This window comes from Sus scrofa, chromosome 1 (genome assembly GCF_000003025.6).
Source record: "Sus scrofa isolate TJ Tabasco breed Duroc chromosome 1, Sscrofa11.1, whole genome shotgun sequence".
NCBI lineage: Eukaryota > Metazoa > Chordata > Mammalia > Artiodactyla > Suidae > Sus > Sus scrofa.
Genome location: NC_010443.5, coordinates 127,897,296 through 127,915,575, shown reverse-complemented (window position 1 = coordinate 127,915,575; position 18,280 = coordinate 127,897,296). Strand labels below are relative to the sequence as shown.

At 41.7% G+C, this 18,280-nt stretch overlaps 1 protein-coding gene across 34 annotated transcripts in view; it reads right to left on the bottom strand.

Annotated features, from left to right (window-relative positions):
* Positions 75-18,280, bottom strand: part of PPIP5K1 (diphosphoinositol pentakisphosphate kinase 1) — a 50,015-nt gene continuing 31,809 nt past the window's right edge. For 26 of the 34 annotated variants that reach the window (XM_021096683.1, XM_021096738.1, XM_021096858.1 and 23 more), the window contains 2 exons: positions 5,394-5,507; positions 75-2,046 (listed from right to left, as the gene is read on the bottom strand). In XM_021096683.1, the coding sequence (XP_020952342.1) occupies positions 1,145-2,046; positions 5,394-5,507 (1,016 nt within the window). In that variant the 3' untranslated portion in view covers positions 75-1,144. Of the gene's footprint in view, positions 2,047-5,393; positions 5,508-9,559; positions 10,237-18,280 lie in introns of those variants that run through there. The other 8 variants (XM_021096881.1, XM_021096718.1, XM_021096786.1 and 5 more) reach the window with 3 other exon arrangements.

Below are 18,280 nucleotides of genomic sequence, written 5' to 3'. Positions count from 1 at the left end.
AGCCGATTCCTGCTCAGCTACAATGGGTTTTGATTGGTTCAGATTAATTCAGTCACAGACACAAATGAACTACAGTCATATGCCTTCTTGAATTCCCAAGGACATCATCATCACCACTACGGTTCTCATTATTCTGTATTTATTGAGCACTCATTATGTTCCGGCCCCCACTCCGATGACCACATTACCCTTCCTACCCACCCCTGTATCTTTGGGAAAAGCTTCATAATCCTACTTGGGCCTAAAGACACAATGATGTATAAGGACAAACCTCTTGGGGACCCTGGAATATTTGGTCTTTGGCCAGTCTGACCGTGGCACTACTACAGAAATATATATATATATGTCTCTCATGTCTGTACAATAGTGATCTCTGCTGACTGCTTAAAATAGAACCTGATTTTTTCTATACCATCTCCTAAGGAGACCCAGCTTCAGAGATTGGCCAAGAAGCGCCCCGAGTTTTTTAAGTAGTAACTCTGAAATTTTCACAGCAATCTAATACCTATGTTTCCCTAGAGCTACTGCCCAGAGGAACAGGACTAGGGTAGAGGGGGCACTTGGGGATGTTATGGAAACACCCATAAGCCCAAACTAAAGATTAGTGGCCATGATGGATATTTGTTTGGGAAAGGAACTCTCGTTTTTTCCCAGGCATTTCAGAGAGCCATTCTGAACCCACCTGAGGATGCTAGCAAAGACAAGAGTCCCCCAAATGCACATATGGTCTAAGAGCATCTTGAAAATTTGTGACTGTTTCTCCAGTAAAGTGGAGATCTTTGAGTCCCCTCTTGCACTTGCTACCCATGGATGGTGTCTTCAGCAGTTAAGTGGCATTTCCTTTATCAATCTTGGATTTCCCGGATGATCACAGAAGGTTAGGTAATGATAGACCCGTCTACCCTTTGAAGGAAATCATATTCAAGTCTAATGGCTGGGTGAGGAGTCAATGGCTGCTTTGAACATGAAATTGACTCCTCCCCGAGCCCAGCTCTGGCACAGGTATGCTTTATGCCAAGAGGACTGCTTCCTCAGACACCTCTGGTGATACCCAAGGCCTTGATGCTGGCAGGTGAGTTAGCCAACAGAAAAAGTTGCTAGTTCAAATGGCTGGTATAGTGAGATACCACTAAGGAGAAAGTGATTAATCACATGTTGCTGGTGGAAGAGGTGAGTTCTGGTCATGGGCTAGAGACTGGCTCTGAGGATTTGAATTACTAGATGGATACTGGACTTGGGGAACATCCTCTTCAGGCAGCTGGTTGATCAACTCAGGGACCACAGAGGACTGCTGCTGATTCATCTCCTCTGGGATCTCCTGGACCTGCAGATGACCCTCCCAAGGGAACACTTGGGATGGTTTATCAACCTCAGGGATGTCCTGAGACAACAAATTGATTGCAGAAGCCTCTTGGGCCAGCCTGCCAACCTCCACGGAGAACTCCTGGCATGGCTGGCTGAACTCCTCAGAGATCTCTTGGGTTGGCTTGTCAGCTTCCACAAGGATTTCCTGGGCTATGCCACCAACATCTCCAGGTTGGTGGACTAGCCTGCCAACCTCTACAGGGACCCCCTGGCATTTCTGGTAGACCTTTTCAGGGTTCTCTTGGCAAAGCTCACAAGCTTCCTCAGAGACTTTTGAGCACAGGTAGCTGGCATTCTGGCATGGCTGGCTGATTTGAGGGACTTCTTGGCATGTCTGGTTAACATCATCATAGTTCTCCTTGCATGGCTGGCTAACCTCTTCAGGGTTGTCCTGGCATGGCTGGCTGACCTCCTCGGCAACCTCCTCGCATGGCTGGCTGGTTTCCACAGGTGATTCCTGTGGGAACTGGTTTCCTTCAAAAGGCTCTGGCTCCCCTTCTACAGGGAGCTCTTGTGCTCCAGTCCCAGGGGTCTCCTGGAACAGCCCAAAGCCTTGGTGTTCTTCAATCACATGTGAACTTAGGGAGGGGTGATCATTGAAGCCAAAATGGCAGTTGCCATCCACTGCAGTAGGGGAGGAAGGGCCAGCACTGGACACAGTGCTAGAAGGGCCACTGCTGTCTGAAAAGCAAAGTCAGAAGACCAAGTCAGACAAGCTGGAAGAGTAGGCTCTACACTATGTATGCAGTTTGAATACCAGAACAGGCGACCTAGGTTATTCATGTTTTGGGGAAAGAGGGTTTGAATTCTTCCTAAGTTAGCCTAGCTCAGGAACTGCTGCTCTGGCCCAATGTAGACTACAGAGATAGCACTAATGGATATCTAAGACTTCAGGAGAGAGGGCTAAGGCCCATGTCATCTAGTTCTTTCACAAAATAAATCCCTGTTCCAGTTCCAAATTCCCATATCCCCTCATTCCTACTTTAGAAGCATATCAACATTGGGGAGTTCCCTTTGTGGCAGTGGTCAACGAATCTGACTAGGAACCATGAGGTTGTGGGTTCGGTCCCAGCCCTTGCTCAGTGGGTTAAGGATCTAGCGTTGCCGTGAGCTGTGGTGTAGGTTGCAGATGCAGCTCGGATCCCGCGTTGCTGTGCCTTTGGCGTAGGCCGGTGGCTACAGCTCTCATTAGACCCCTAGCCTGGGAACCTCCATATGCCGCAGCAGCGGCCCAAGAAATGGCAAAAAAAAAAAAAAAAGAAGCATATCAACACTTTATACCAGTGGTTCACAATTAGGGTTACCTATTAAAATTACAGGAAATTTTTCAAAAATACATATTTCCAGTTTCCATCTCCAGAGATTCTAATTCTGTATATTTAGGGTAAAGGTGTGGCAGGTTGAAACACTCCCAGTTAAATTTGATGTACATCTTTTGTTAAGAATTATTTCTTGGAGTTCCCGTCGTGGCTCAGCAGGAACAAGTCTGACTAGGAACCATGAGGTTGTGGGTTCAATCCCCGGCCTTTCTCAGTGGGTTAAGGAGCTGACATTGCCGTGAGCTGTGGTGTAGGTGGCTAGGATCCTAAGTTGCTATAGCTGTGGCGTAGGCTGGCAGCTGTAGCTCCAATTAGACCCTTAGCCTGGGAATCTCCATATGCTGCAGGTGTGGCCCTAATAAGCAAAAAAAAAAAAAAAAAAAAAAAAAAAAAGAATTATTTCTTTAGGAGTTCCCATTGTGACTCAGTGGAAACGAACCAGACAAGTATCCATGAGGATGTGGGTTCAATCCCTGGCCTCACTCAGTGGGTTAAGGATCCAGCGTTACCATGATCCTTATGTTGTCAGGATCCTTATATCCTACATGTGGTGTAGGCCACAGACATGGCACAGATCTAGTGTTGCTGCGGAGTAGGCTGGCAGCTGCAGATCCAATTTGACCCCAAGCCTAGGAACTTCCATATGCCGTGGATGCAGCCCTAAAAAGAAAAAAAAAAGAATTATTTCTTTAAGGTATATTTTTGGGGCAGAGATAATCACTGATTACTGCCCAAGAGACAAATAATCAGGAAAATGTAGAAAAACTTTGTGAATCAGAACAACAGGAAGGAAAAATGATTTACCCAAAGATGGAAGACTGCCATGGAAACTCAATGGCAGCAGATCTTAATTAACCTTTCTGGAGGTTACTGACCCCTCTGAAACTCTAATGAAACTCATGGACTATCTTCCCAGAAAAATATACATATGGATATTCCCACTAATCTTTACATATAATTGCTGAGGTTCATAGACTTTACCCTGAAATCCATCCATAGATCCAGGGTTAAGATTCTCTAAGTCTTGGGAAATACAGTGTTATAGGTTTATGGATATTATATATATATAAAATATAAAAACCAATTTTTTTAATTCTGACAGTAGTAAAATGAAGGCCTTAGAATCCTCAATTACACTGTGGGATAATTTCTATCCCAACCTCTACTTCTTCATTGATCTCTAGTAGGGAACTAATCTACTTTTCTCTTTTTAAAGATCATATTTATTGTTGGTATTATAGATCTATATTTAAAGCACTCTGATATCAATAATGACAGATTTTAGAAACAGGAAATGCCTAGATATCTTGTTGTCAGTGAGAAACAGGAAAGCTGGTAAGCCTGAGTCTGCAAAGGCTCCATCAGTCATTGAATTTCAGGAATGCTAGCTATCTCTTTTCTGCAAAGGATCATAGGAGGCATGCTTCAAGCAGGGGTGGGGGTGGGGTGGGGGAAATAAAAGGGAATGTGGTTTGGGCCAACAAGGCCTATTTAGGGCAGACAGATAAACCCTAAAGAAAATGTCTACCAGTGAGGCTACATATCTGATACTGAGAGTTATAAAAAAGAAAAAAAAAAGATGTAAGCTGAGTTTGCTCAAGATTAGAGGTAGTCAATATTCAGCTAGCAGTATAATTCAGACAAATCAGAGTTCAGACAGAAAGAGAAGCTGAAGATAAGATCTCTAGGGCACAGAACCTATAAACACTACTAGGCAGAGGTAAAAGGACCAATGGCAAGGTAAGCGTAGGAAACGCTGAAATTCAGGGGAAGAATTCTTGGTGTCAGGAAGGAAAGTTTTCTTCTGCAGGGTGCTAGAAGAAAGGCAAAATTCTACAACTGTTTACCCCAAGGCTGACATCTGAATCTTTGCTTCGGTTCTATCCAAGTAAAATAATGGTCATGTTTGGTTTTAGATATGTCCTGGAGGTAGGATGAATAAGGGAAGGACTTTTGCATCACCAGTGTCTCTGGTTCTTATCCCCTGTCTTATTACCATCGGTATCCATCTCTCCCCACAAGTACCCTAAGAATGCTTTGTGGCTCCACTGCTCACACTGTTACTGAGGATAAATAGTGATAGGCTAGAGATTATAAAGAAGAGATGGGAAAAAACACCCAAACTTGGACTAACAAATAAGAACAGACAACCTGAGAGAAGGGACATGTAGAAAGCAGAGGAATCTAGTTTCCTTCTCCCAGCTTTATTATACATCCAGGTTTCCTCTCAAGTCATTTTTACTTGAGAAAGTTGTAGAGACTAAATGGGGATCTGAGGAGAACACAGCCTCCATTTTTTTCTTCCCCAAAGGACCCTCTGAGGCACCATCCTTTAGGAGCCCTTCCAATGAGGTAGAGGGGGCACGGAGGACAGAGGTGACTGACCAGGGAAAGAAAGGGGGGAGGGAAGGGGGAGGAAGGGAAAGAGAGAGGTGTGTGTGTGTGTACGTGTGGAGAGGGGAGAGGGAGGGAGGCAAGGGGAAGGGAGAGAAAAAAAGAGGAGAAAAATTAGGGGAGGTGGAGGAGAGAGAGAGACAAAAAACAGATCCTTGGTTCATCTTGGAAACAGCAAGTGAGACAGCTTCCCTGACTGGTTACTCATGGCCTTGCAACCCTCATCTCTGTTTCTCTCTTGTGATGGCTCTCTCATCACCAACCCCTCCATTTCCTCTTGGTCTCTGTCTAGGCAGTTCCAGAAGAATTACTTACACCAAGGGGGCTTTTCAGAGCGCTGCCGGAGTTGTAGGGTAGGTGAATGAAGAGTTTGAGGTGGAGAAAATGGGCTGTCTGAGGCCTGGTTGCTGTGCATAGAGTCAAAGAGGGCTAGACAGGTGAGGGAGAGAAAGGAAAGAAAAAATAAAGCCTATGAGGAAGAATCCAAGAGCCACAGGTTCTCAATATAAGTCAAAACCAACTTACATTTCCTCAGACTGAGAAGCAGCATTTCCTAGTTCATCAAAACCATTTTTAATATTTTAAACTATATGTTATGAATATTTTCAAACATATCTTTTAAAAAGTAGTTGAAAAACAGTACAATTAATATCTATATATATTCACCTCCTATATTCAATCTGTTAACATTCTGCCACACTTGTTTCATTTATTTCTTCATGCTGAAGTTTTTTAAAATAAATGACAAACATGAAACATTTCACCTCTAAATACTTCAGTATTCATTTCTAAAATACAAGGAATGTATCCTACATAGATATGCACTATTAATAAACACAACAAAATTTTAAAATAATACCCTAATATCATTTAATACCCAATCCATATTCAAATTTTCCCTAATAGTTCCAAAATACCCTTTTATAGTAAGATCCAAACATGAACCACGCATTGCATTTTATTATGTCTCCAAAGTCTCTTTTCTTCTAGAATAGTGCAACCCCTTCCCTATATTTTTTTCATAGCGATTTTTTTAAAAGAACACATTAGCTGTCTCACAGAATATCATATCCCATACTCAGGATTTATCAAATTTTTTTCCTCATAGAATCATTTAACTTGTTTCACTCTCTTGTACTTCATATGAGCTGGAAGTTAGATGTAAAAGGTTTGATTCAATGATTCAGCTTAGGAGTTCCCACTGTGGGGCAGTGGGTTATTGATCAGGCTCATTTCTGTGGGGATGCCTGTTTGATCCCCAGCCTGGTGCCGTGGGTTAAGGATCTGGCTTTGCCACAGCTGTAGCATAGGTTGCAGCTCTGGCTCAGATTCAGTCCCTGGCCCAGGAACTTCCATATGCCAAAGGGGGAGCCAAAAAAAAAAAGAAGAAAAAAAAGATTCAGTTTAAATAATTTGGCAAGAATACCTCAAGAGGCAATCCTCTGTACTTTATATTGCCTCATATTGGAGGCACATAACGTCTCACTGTCTCATTGAGTAAGGCTAAGTGTACTAGTGAGGTTAAAGCGGGACTCACAAGATCTGACCGCTGCAAAGTTTTCCCCTTCTGCTCAGAGGTGATCCTGTGGCACCATGGAACCTGACTGAAAGTTCTTAATTGTGTTAGTATCTATTGATGACCCTTAATTATTTTATTAGGGATGTCAGTGGTGATTTTCTAATTCTGTAAATCCTTCTAAGTTTATTAGTTGGCTTATTTTTTCTTTTTTTTTTTTTTTTTTTTTTGCCTTTTCTAGGGCCGCTCCTGCGCATATGGAGATTCCCAGGCTAGGGGTCGAATCAGAGCTGTAGCTGCCGGCCTACGCCAGAGCCACAGCTGCTGGATCCAAGCCGCGTCTGCGACCTACACAGCTCACGGCAACACTGGATCCCCAACCCACTGAGCAAGGGCAGGGATCAAACCCACAACCTCATGGTTCCTAGTCGGATTCATTAACCACTGAGCCACAATGGGAACTCCAGTTGGTTTATTTTCTATAAAGAAGAGCTTTCCCTCTTCAACTGGAGCTGCCTGATTATATTAAACTACAGTTCTTACTGAAAGGGTAGGATAAGTATTTGTTTCCCTTCAATGAGTTTTCAGAAGAAAGAGTTAGTGAAAACTATTCACCAATAGTGGCAGATGATCAATGCAATCTTGTTTTCATTCTGAGCTTGTGGATGTTTACATGTACAGTGCACTTTAATCAGTTATAGTAAATTATTATTTTTAATGCTAAAATATTCCAATTCTGGTCAGTGGGAGCCTCTCCAGGCTTGATTGCTTTCTTGCTTTTGTTACAACGTGCCTTAGAATCACCTTATGCTTTCCTTGCCCTCAACAAAACTGGTTCTTGGTGAAAAAACATAGACATTCCATTGGTTTGTGGCCCATCAGATGGCCACAATACACAAGCAGATACACAGTATTTCTGTGGTATTAAAATTTTGGGTGGTGGGAGTTCCTGTGGTGGCTCAGCAGAAATGAACCCAACCAGTATCCATGAGGACACAGGTTGTATTTCTGGCCTCGCTCAGTGGATTAAGGATCCATGTTGCCGTGAGCTGTGGTGTAGGCCACAGACACAGCTCGGATCCCATGTGGTGTGGGCTGTCTGATATAGCTCCAATTCAACCCCCAGCCTGGGAACTTCCATACGCCATGAGTGCAACCCTAAAATAAATAAATAAATAAAATTTTGTGTGATGGGGGGGTGGAATCTAAAAAGGCTCTGCAGGAGGGTTTTTTGTTTGTTTTTCTTTTTAGGGCCACACCCTCGGCATTTGGAGGATCCCAGGCTAGGGGTCAAATCGGAGCTACAGCTGCCAGCCTACACCACAGCTACAGCAATATCAGATCTGAGCCGTGTCTGGGACCTACACCAGAGCTCACGGAAATGCCGGATCCTCGATCCACTGAGCAAGGCCAGGGATCGAATATACAACCTCATGGTCCCTAGTCGGATTTGTTTCCGCTGAGGCACGATGGGAACATCTGATTTTTTTTTTTTAAAGGTTAAAAACCATGGGCCTAGACCAAGAATCAGTCATTTTATTATGGAATTCTGATTGCTTTTAATGGGAAATAGTATGTACAGACCAAAATCTAGGTGCTAAAGGAGATAATTTAGGAGTTCCTGCTGTGGTACAGTGGTTAAGAATCTGACTGCAGTGGCTCAGGTTGCTATGAAGTCATAGCTTCAATCCCTGGCATAACACAGTGGGTTAAAGGATCTGGAGTTGCCTGTGGCGTAAGTCACATCTATGACTCAGATTCAATTCCTGGCCCAGGAACTTCCTTATGCTACAAGTGCAGCCATTAAAAAAAATAAAATTAGGAGTTCCCGTCGTGGCGCAGTGGTTAACGAATCCGACTAGGAACCATGAGGTTGCGGATTTGGTCCCTGCCCTTGCTCAGTGGGTTAACGATCCGATCCGGCGTTGCCGTGAGCTGTGGTGTAGGTTGCAGACGCGGCTCGGATCCCGCGTTGCTATGGCTCTGGCGTAGGCCAGTGGCTACAGCTCCGATAAGACCCCTAGCCTGGGAACCTCCATATGCCGCGGGAGCGGCCCAAGAAATAGCAAAAAAAAGACAAAAAAAATCAATCAATAAATAAATTTTTAAAATTTTAAAAAAATAAAATTAAATTAAAAATTAAAAAAAGAGTTCATTGATACTGCTTCTATTGCATATTAGAAAAAGCATTACAAAACTGATTTCCTATTGACATTTTCAATTCAAATTTAACATTACAGCATTCTTAAAATATTTTGAATTTATACTTTTTTCTCAGAACATTATTTTTTATTGAGGATTTTATTTATATTATTATTATTGCTTTTTACGGCCGCACCCTCAGCATGTGGAAATTCCCAGGTTAGGACCTGAATCAGAGCTGCAGCTGCCGGCCTAAACCACAGCCACAGCAACGCCAGATCTGAGCCACGTCTGTGACCTACACCACAGCTCAGGGCAACGTCAGATCCTTGACCCACTGAGTGAGCCCAGGGATTGAAACCGCAACCTCATGGATCCTAGTCGGTTTCGTTAACCACTGAGCCATGAACGGAACTCCTTATTGAGGATTTTAAGTAGGACAAATGAAGTAAAGGAATTGTTAATGCTCTTCACAGCCTCAGAGATGTAAATCTCTACGCTACAAAGAAACATAATTAACTGAAACTCAAATTTTAAAGGCTAATTATTCATATAAATGATCAGTGGTTAGAGATGTTTAGTAGTCTGCCACAACTTCAATTCAGAATTAATTGACTTCTAAAAATAAAATACATGGAGAAATTCCCATAGTGGCTCAGTGGTAATGAACCCTACTAGTTAGTATCCATGAGGATATGGGTTTGATCCCTGGCCCCACTCAGTGAGCTGGGGATCCAGTGTTGCATGAACCGTAGTGTAGGTGGAAGGATGTGGCTAGGATCCCGCATTGCTGTGGCCTAGACTGGCAGCTGCAGCTCTAATCAGACCCCTAGCATGGGAACTTCCATATGCTGCAGGTATGGCCCTAAAAAACAAAATAAATAAATAATAAAATAAATGGAAAATTGAGGACTCACTAGAATCCTGATGCAACAAATATGAACTAGATTTTTAGTTCTTTGTCACTTTCTGTAAAAATTCCATAGCTGTATTCATGTAGATTACGTTAGGGATGATATCTTGTTCCTGTGTTAGTATTCCAGACAAATCTAAAGAAAAGCATCTTGGTATTTGTTTTCTTTTTTCTTCTTCTTTTTTGGGCTGTATCCTCGGCATATGGAAGTTCTTGGGCCAGGGATGGAACATGCACCACAGCAGCAACCCAAGTTACAACACTGGATGACAGTTGCAGCTACAACACTGGATCCTTAACCCAATGCGCCAGAGGGAAACTCCTGTTTTCTTCTGTTTCAAGCAAGTTCTTTACATTTTACTTGAATTCACTTGCAAAGTAAATGTTTATCTATAAATCAGTATTAAAATAAAAAATTGGTAAATGAGTATAGATAGTCTAAAAAACACTGACATTCCCCCCTCCCACCATAACAGTGGTATAAAACATGAACATGATGCTTGATAGGATCAACAGTAAAGCAAGAAAATGTTGCCCATGACTCTTCATTGAAGGGTAGCACACACCAACAGAACCGTATGCTGTAACTGTAAAGACAGAAGAGGTAATTTATATTTTCTTGGTTTGAGGATTCTTTGGAACCTTATAGATAAGCTTTGTTGTTTACAGATAGAGATTAAGCACATCTTCATACTGACAAAGGGCTCTACCAAGGCAAAGTTGTTTGAAAGGACAAAACAGGAACTCTTCTCTATCTGGTTGGCTGAATGCTTCATATTTTTCTGAGTCTTCCACTGGCAAAACCGTAAGGTCTTGAAGGGTCTCATGGGGGAGGTGGGGGTGGCTATGGGTAACTCAAGGGGACAAGGACACTGGTGGTGGATGGATCATCATCAGGGAGTATCCATCAGCTCACGCTCTCCTGGAGGCTAACATTTTGGTACCAAGACCTGGCCCCCTGAATTTACGCTTGTATTTAATTTATCTTACTTTGAAAATCCTGGTTCCTAATAAGAGGAACATAATTACTTATTTGTATTACTCTAGTATACAATAACAATATTAGACTATATAATTAAACAATTACTCTAGTATACATATAATTAAACAATTAAATTACTAAATGACAATTAAAATTATTTTATAGTTCTTTTTGTTCCACTAAAGAATTTATAGTCGGAATATAGTATTCCAAAGTATTTGATTTTTTTTTTTTAGGGCCTCACCTGCAGCACGTGGAAGTTGGGCTTGAATCAGAGCTGCAGCTGCCAACCTACACCACAGCCACAGCAATGCCAGATCTAAGCTGCCTGGGCCACCTACACCACAGCTCACAGCAAAGTGGGATCCTTAACCCACTGAGTGAGGCCAAGGATTAAACCACATCCTAATGGATACTAGTTGGGTTTGTTTCCACTGAGCCACAACGGGAACTCCTTTTTCAATTTTAGGGTTTGCATCTTTTCCCTTTTGATTTAGTTTTATATTATGAAAAAATTTATAGGTTCACAAGTCAAAAGTACATAAAAAAGCACAGTACTTGCTTTTTGTTCATGCTCTTCAGCCCCATTCCCATTGCTCTCCAGTGATAAAACTTTTTATTAGTTGCAGGTGTTTAGTGTTAGCATTTCTTTTTGTAAATTTTTTCCCCTTTTTTCCCCTCCTTACAAAATAGGTAACATACCATTAACACTATTCTGCACCTTATTTTTTCACTTAAAAACATATCCTGGAGATTACTTCATATAGAAACACACAGACCTTCTTATTAGTTTTAACAGATGCATGGTACACAACTGAGTGGACGTACCACTGTTTATTCTTTTTCTTTTTTTTTGGTAGCACCTGTGTCATGCAAAAGTTCCCAGGCCAGGGACTGAACTGACACCACAGCGGAGACCTAAGCCACTATAATGCCAGATCCTTGACTCACTGCGCCAAGAGGGAACTCTTATTCAACCACTCTAGTACTGAAGAACTTTTGGGTTGTTTTCAAAAATAATAAATAAGTAATATAAATAATGTCATAATGAGGAGTTCCCACTATGGCACAGCGGTTAAGGATCTGGTGTTGCTGCTATGGTGGCACTGGTTCAATCCTGGCCTGGCATAGTGGGTTAAGGATCTGGCATTGCTACCTCTATGGTGTAGGTCACAGCTGAGGCTTGGATTTAATCCCTGGCCTAGGAACTTCCATATGCCGCAAGTGGGGCTGAAAAGGAAAAAAAAAAAAAAAAACATTTCACAATGAGTAACTTTATACAAATATTATTTCAACTTTGTGTAGGAAATGCTTCTGAATAGATTGCTAAAATTGGATTATTAGATCAGAGAGTAATTGTAATTCTCTGAGATATTACAAAATTTACCTTCATAGGGGTTGCACCATTTTGCATTCCCACCGATAATGTATAGAATTGCCTCTCTCACTATAAGCTTGTCAAGAGAATGTGTTAGCAAACTTTTGGATTTTCTCCAATCTAATGGGCAAGATATGATACACAGTGTAGTTTTATTTTGTTTATCTATTTTTTTTTTTTCGGTCACAGCTTGCTGTGGGTTGATGTGGGATCTCAGTTCCCAGACCAAAGACTGAACTCGGGCTACAGTGGAGTTCCCTGGTGTTCTAGCGGAACACCAGGGAAATCCTTCTCTCTTTGTATATTATAGCCACCCTTAGTGGGTGTGAGGTGGTATCTCATTGTGGCTTTGATCTGCACATTCCTAATTGTAACTGACAGTGAGCAGTTTCATGTGCCTCCTGAGTATGTATTATCTTGTTTGAGGAAGTGTCTATTCAAGTCCTTTACTCACTTTTGAGTTGTCTTTTTAATATTGTATTGTTATATTCTGGATCTTTATCAGATAATATGATTTGAAAATATTTTCTCCCTTTCTATAGTCTGTCTTTACGCTTTTTTTGTTTGTTTTTAGGGCCACAGGTGCAGCATATTGAAGTTCCCAGTCTAGGGATCAAATTGGAGGTGTAGTTGCTGGCCTACACCAGAGCCACATCAATGTGGTATCTGAGCCACATCTGTGACATACACCACAGCTCATGACAATGCGGGACACTTAACCCACTGAGCAAGGCCAGGGATTGAACCCATATCCTAATGGATTCTAGTCAGGTTCATAACCCAATGAGCCACAACAGGAACTCCTGCAGTCAGATTCTTAACCCACTGAGCCACAGCGGGAATTCCTGGGGCTAATTATTCTGAAATGTTTGGGGGACTTCATCTATGAAGCCCTGTAGTTCTGTACTTTCCTTTGTTGGGAAGTTTTTGCTATGAATTCAGTCTTTTTCCTTGTTATAGGTATGTTCAGATTTTTTCTTTCTTTTTAGTTCAGTTTTTGTAGTCTGTGTGTTTCCAGGAATTTTTTTTTTTTTTTTTTTTTTTTTTTTTTTTGCCTTGTAGGGCTGCACCCATGGCATATGGAAGTTCCCAGGCTAGGGGTTGAATAAGAGCTGCAGCTGCCAGCCACAGACACAGTAGTACCAAATCCAAGGTGCATCTGTGACCTACACCACAGCTCACGGCCACGCTGGATCCTTAACCCATTGAGCAAGGCCAGGGATTGAACCCACATCCTAAGCTGGGTTTGTTTCCACTGAGCCACAATAGGAACTCCTGGAATTGTCCTTTTCATTTGGCCGTCTAATTTGTTGGCGTGTAATTGTTCATGATACTCTTACAATCCAATCCTTTTTATTTCTGTATGGTCAGTGGCAATGTTTGACCTGATGGCAATTTAACTTCAATATCATACAAAAACTCCACTCCTATAAAGCTCAGTCCCCATCTTATGTTGTTATTGTCACAAATTACATCTTATACACTGGATGCCCGTTTTTGGTTTGTTTTTTTTTTTTTTTTTTTTTTTTGCTATTTCTTGGGCCACTCCCGCGGCATATGGAGGTTCCCAGGCTAGGGGTCCAATCGGAGCTGCAGCCACCGGCCACCGGCCTACGCCAGAGCCACAGCAACGCAGGATCCGAGCCGCGTCTGCAACCTACACCACAGCTCACAGCAACGCCGGATCGTTAACCCACTGAGCAAGGGCAGGGACCTAACCCTCAACCTCATGGTTCCTAGTCGGATTCGTTAACCACTGAGCCACGACGGGAACTCCCTGGATGCCTGTTAAAACAGATTTATAACGGTTGTCTTATTCATTTGTGTTTTGTCACATATGATACAAAAAGGGGAGCTACAAACCAAAAATGCCATAAAGCTGGCTTTTATATTTGCCATTGTATTTACTTTTATCAGAGTTCTTTATTTTTTAATACAGCTTCAAGTTACTGTCTAGTGTCGTTTTACTTTAGTCTAAAAGCCTCCTTGTAGCATTTCTTACAGGGCAGATCTACAAGTGACAAAAATCCCTCAGCTTTTGTTTACCTGGAAATGTCTTGATTTTTCCTCCATTTCTGAACAGTTTTGACAGACACAGAATTCTTGTGTCTTGACAGTCTTTTCCTTTAGCACTTTAAATATGTCACCTCACTACTTTCTGGCCTCTATGGTTTCTGATGAGAAACTGATTGTTTATCTACTAAAGACCCCTTGTTTGTGACAAGTTGCTTTTCTCTTGCTACTTTAAGATCTTCTCTTTGTCTTTTGACAATTTGATTATGATGTGTCTCAGTGTGGATTTCTTTTTGGAGTTTGAACTATTTGGAAGCATAGATTTGTGTACTTATCAAATTTGAAAGTTTTTAGCCATTTTTGATTCTGCCTCTTTCTCTCTTTCTTTTCCTTCTGGAATTTTCAGTATACATATGGTGGTATGTTTTACGGTGTCCCACAGATATCTTTAGCTCTGTTCATTTTTCTTCATTCTTTTTCCTCCTTAGACTGGATACCTTCAACTGATCTACCTCTTTTTTTCATTTTTAAAAATTTTAACACTGGGAGTTCCCGTCATGGCGCAGTGGTTAACGGATCCGACTAGGAACCATGAGGTTGCGGGTTAGGTCCCTGCCCTTGCTCAGTGGGTTAAGGATCCAGCACTGCCGTGAGCTGTGGTGTAGGTTGCAGACGCGGCTCGGATCTCGCGTTGCTGTGGCTCTGGTGTAGGCCAGGTGGCTACAGCTCCGATTGGACCCCTAGCCTGGGAACCTCCATATGCCGTGGGAGCGGCCCAAGAAATAGCAAAAAAAAAAAAAAAAAAAAAAAAAAAAAAAAAGAGCAAAAAAAAAAGTGTTAACACTGTAAATCAACTATAATGGAAAAAATAAAAATGATAAAATAAAAAATAAAATTTTATTGTAGTATAGTTGATTTGTAATGTGATAATTTCTGCTGTACAACAAAGTTATTCAATTATACCATACACATAACTGTTCTTTTTTAGATTCTTTCCTCATATAGTTTATCACAGAATATTGGGTAGAGTTCCCTGAGTCATATAGCAGGTCCCCAGTGACCACCCATTCCATATACAATAGTGTGCACACGCCAATCCCAGACCCCAATCCATCCCTCCCCCACTTCAACTGACCTGTCTTTAAGTTTGCTGACTTTTAATTCTGCCCGCTCAAACCTCCTAAGAAAACCTCCAGTAAATTTCTCATTTGTTTCATACTTTTCAGCCCCAGAATTTCTGTTTGGTTCCTTTTTATATATTTTATCTCATTAATAATATTCTCTATTTGTTAAAATCTCATTCTACTGAGGTCCTTTAGTTTTTGTCCATGGTTTCCTTTAATTCTTTTTTTTTTTTTTTTTTTTTGGCTGCACCTACAGCATATGGAAGTTCTTGGGACAGGGATCAAATCCAAGCCACAGCTGTGACCTACTGCAGCTGCGGCAACAGTGGATCCTTAACCCATTGTGCCAGGCTGGGGATCAAACCCACATCACTGCAGAGACAACACTGAATCTTTAACCTGCTGCACCACAGTGGGAACTCCGCCTTTAGTTCTTGACGTGCAGTTAATAGCTGATTTAAAATCTTTTTCTAGTAAGTCTAATATCTATGCTTCCTCAAGGACCATTTCTGTTAACTTCTTCCATGAATAGACAATACTGCCTTGTTTCTTTGTACATCTTATAATTTTTTTATTGAAAACTGGACATTTTAAATATTATTATTAACTTTGAAAATCAGATTACTCCTCCTTGGGGTTTTTTTTGTTGTTGTTTGCTGTGGGCTGTGACTATTTAGGGATTTTTCTCAACTATTTTTGTGGAGTCTGTCTTCTTTGTCATGTGTAGCCTCTCAAATCTCTGTTCTTTTAGCTTGTTTTCAGCTAGTGTTTTGACAAGGATTTCCTTGAATGCCAGAAACCAAAAGTATCAGGGGGAGGAAGATAAACAAGGTGAGGGGAAGGGAGCTCTCTGTCTGTGCAGGTTGGTTCTATGCTGAGGTGTTCCTTCAACGCTTAACCAGACTGTTTATAACTCCCCCTTAGCCTTCACTTCCTGCTTGTGCCAAGTCTAGAGTTTAGCCAGAAGTAAAGCTTAGGGTCTTCTTGTGTCTGTTCTGGGCAGGTGTCCTTCCCTAGGCATTTACATACCTTTCCAAACTCCCCAGTTTATGTGCTTGCTTTTGAGTACTGTAATTTTCCCAAAAAATCTTTTCCCAGATTTTCCATCCAAGCTTTCAATATGCCTATTGTTTGCCTCCAATACAGTTTTGTTTTTTGTTGTTTGTTGTTTTTGGACCCAGACAGCAGCATTCTGTTCATTTGCCTTACAAAGTTTTCAAGGAACATTCTCTTCATAGCCACTTTCCAGCCCTGAATAAGTTCCAGGTTAGGTGAAACAAAGGTAAGCATCCTGTGTCAGTCCTTGAGGTAGCCCACAGACAAGTTAGAACAAACACAATTAGAATAAGGAACATGGTCCCACACTGAGAACTTGGGCTGCCATCTGCAATACTGCTAACAAGGTGGGAAGGAGGGTAGGAAAACAGCAAGTTAAAATGCTGATGTTTAGGTCGACTCTTTCTTTTTTATTATTTTTTTATTTCTTTTTTATTTTTTTGTTTTTTGGGTTTTTTTGCCTTTTTTAGGGCTGCTTCCGAAGCATATGGAGGTTCCCAGGCTAGCAGTCTAATTGGGCTGTAGCTGCCGGCCTACGCCAGAGCCACAGCAGCTCGGGATCCAAGGCGCATCTGCAACCTACACCACAGCTCACGGCAACGCCGGATCGTTAACCCACTGAGCAAGGCCAGGGATCGAACCCACAACCTCATGGTTCCTAGTCGGATTTGTTAACCACTGCACCACGACAGGAACTCCAGGTTGACTCTTTCTTGATTCAGCGTTTTCCTGATTGCTATAAACCTTTGACTATTTTCCAGAATTCTGAAAAAGATGATTTAGACAATTTTTGCTTGATTTTTTGGTGTTGCTGTGGGAGGACAAGTCCTTGGAGCTACCTACTGCATGGCTTAATTTTTACTTTTAGAAATTTGATTCATATGGAGTTTATCCTGGTATACAGCATGAAGTATGGATTCAATTTTAAATTCTGCCAAATGACTATTCAATTTTCCCAACTCTTTTTATTAAAAAGTCTATGTTTCCCCTAGTATTTTGAAATGCTAAGTTCAATTATTTCTAGATTTACTATTTTGTTTGATTGGTCTCTGTCTACTCATGAACAAAACTACATTAATTTTTTTTCTTGGCTTTGCCCACAGCATTCAAAAATTCCTGAGCCAGGGAGTGAACCTGTGCCACAGCAGGGATCTGAGCCACAGCAGTTACAATGCCAGATCCTTAACCTGATGAGCCACCAGGAAACTCCTACATAGTTTTTATTATATAAGTTTTATAGAATGTCTTAAAATCTGGTAGGCCCACCACACCTTCATTACTCTTCTTTTCAAGGTTTTCTTGGCTATTTTTGCTTCTTTATTTTTTAACTTTTAAATTTTTTTGGCTGCTCCCATAGCATGTGGAAGTTCCCAGGCCAGGGATAAAATCTGCACCTCACCAGCGACCCAAGCTGCTGCACTGACAATGTCAGATCCTTAACCCATTGTGCCACAAAGGAACTCCAAGTTTTGCTTTTTTTTTTTTTCTTCCTTTTTAGGGCCATGCCTGTGGCATATGTAAGTTCCCAAGCTAAGGGTTCAATCAGAGCTATAGCTTCTGGCCTACACCACAGCCACAGCAACATGGGATCTGAGCCACGTCTATGAACTACGCTGCAGTTCACAGCAACACCAGGTTCTTAACCCACTGACCAAGGCCAGGAATTGAACCCACATCCTCTTGGATACTAGTCAGGTTCGTAACCTACTGAGTGACAACAGTAACTCCTATCTTTTAATAACAACTTCAGAATCAATTTGACTTTAGAAAAACAGCAGTATTTTGGGAGTTCCCACTGTGGCTCAGCGGAAACAAACCGAACTAGTATTCACAAGGATGTGGGTTCCATCCCTGGCCCCACTCAGTGGGTTAAGGATCCAGCATTTCTGTGAGCTGTGATATAGGTCAGAGACATAGCTCGGATCCCACATTGCTGTGGCTGTGGCACAGGCCAGCAGCTGCAGCTTCCGATTCAACCTCTAGCCTAGGAATTTCCATATGCCGCAGGTATGGGCCTAAAAAAAAAAACCAAAAAAAAAACCTCCAAAAACAAAACCAAAACAGCAGTATTTTAATTG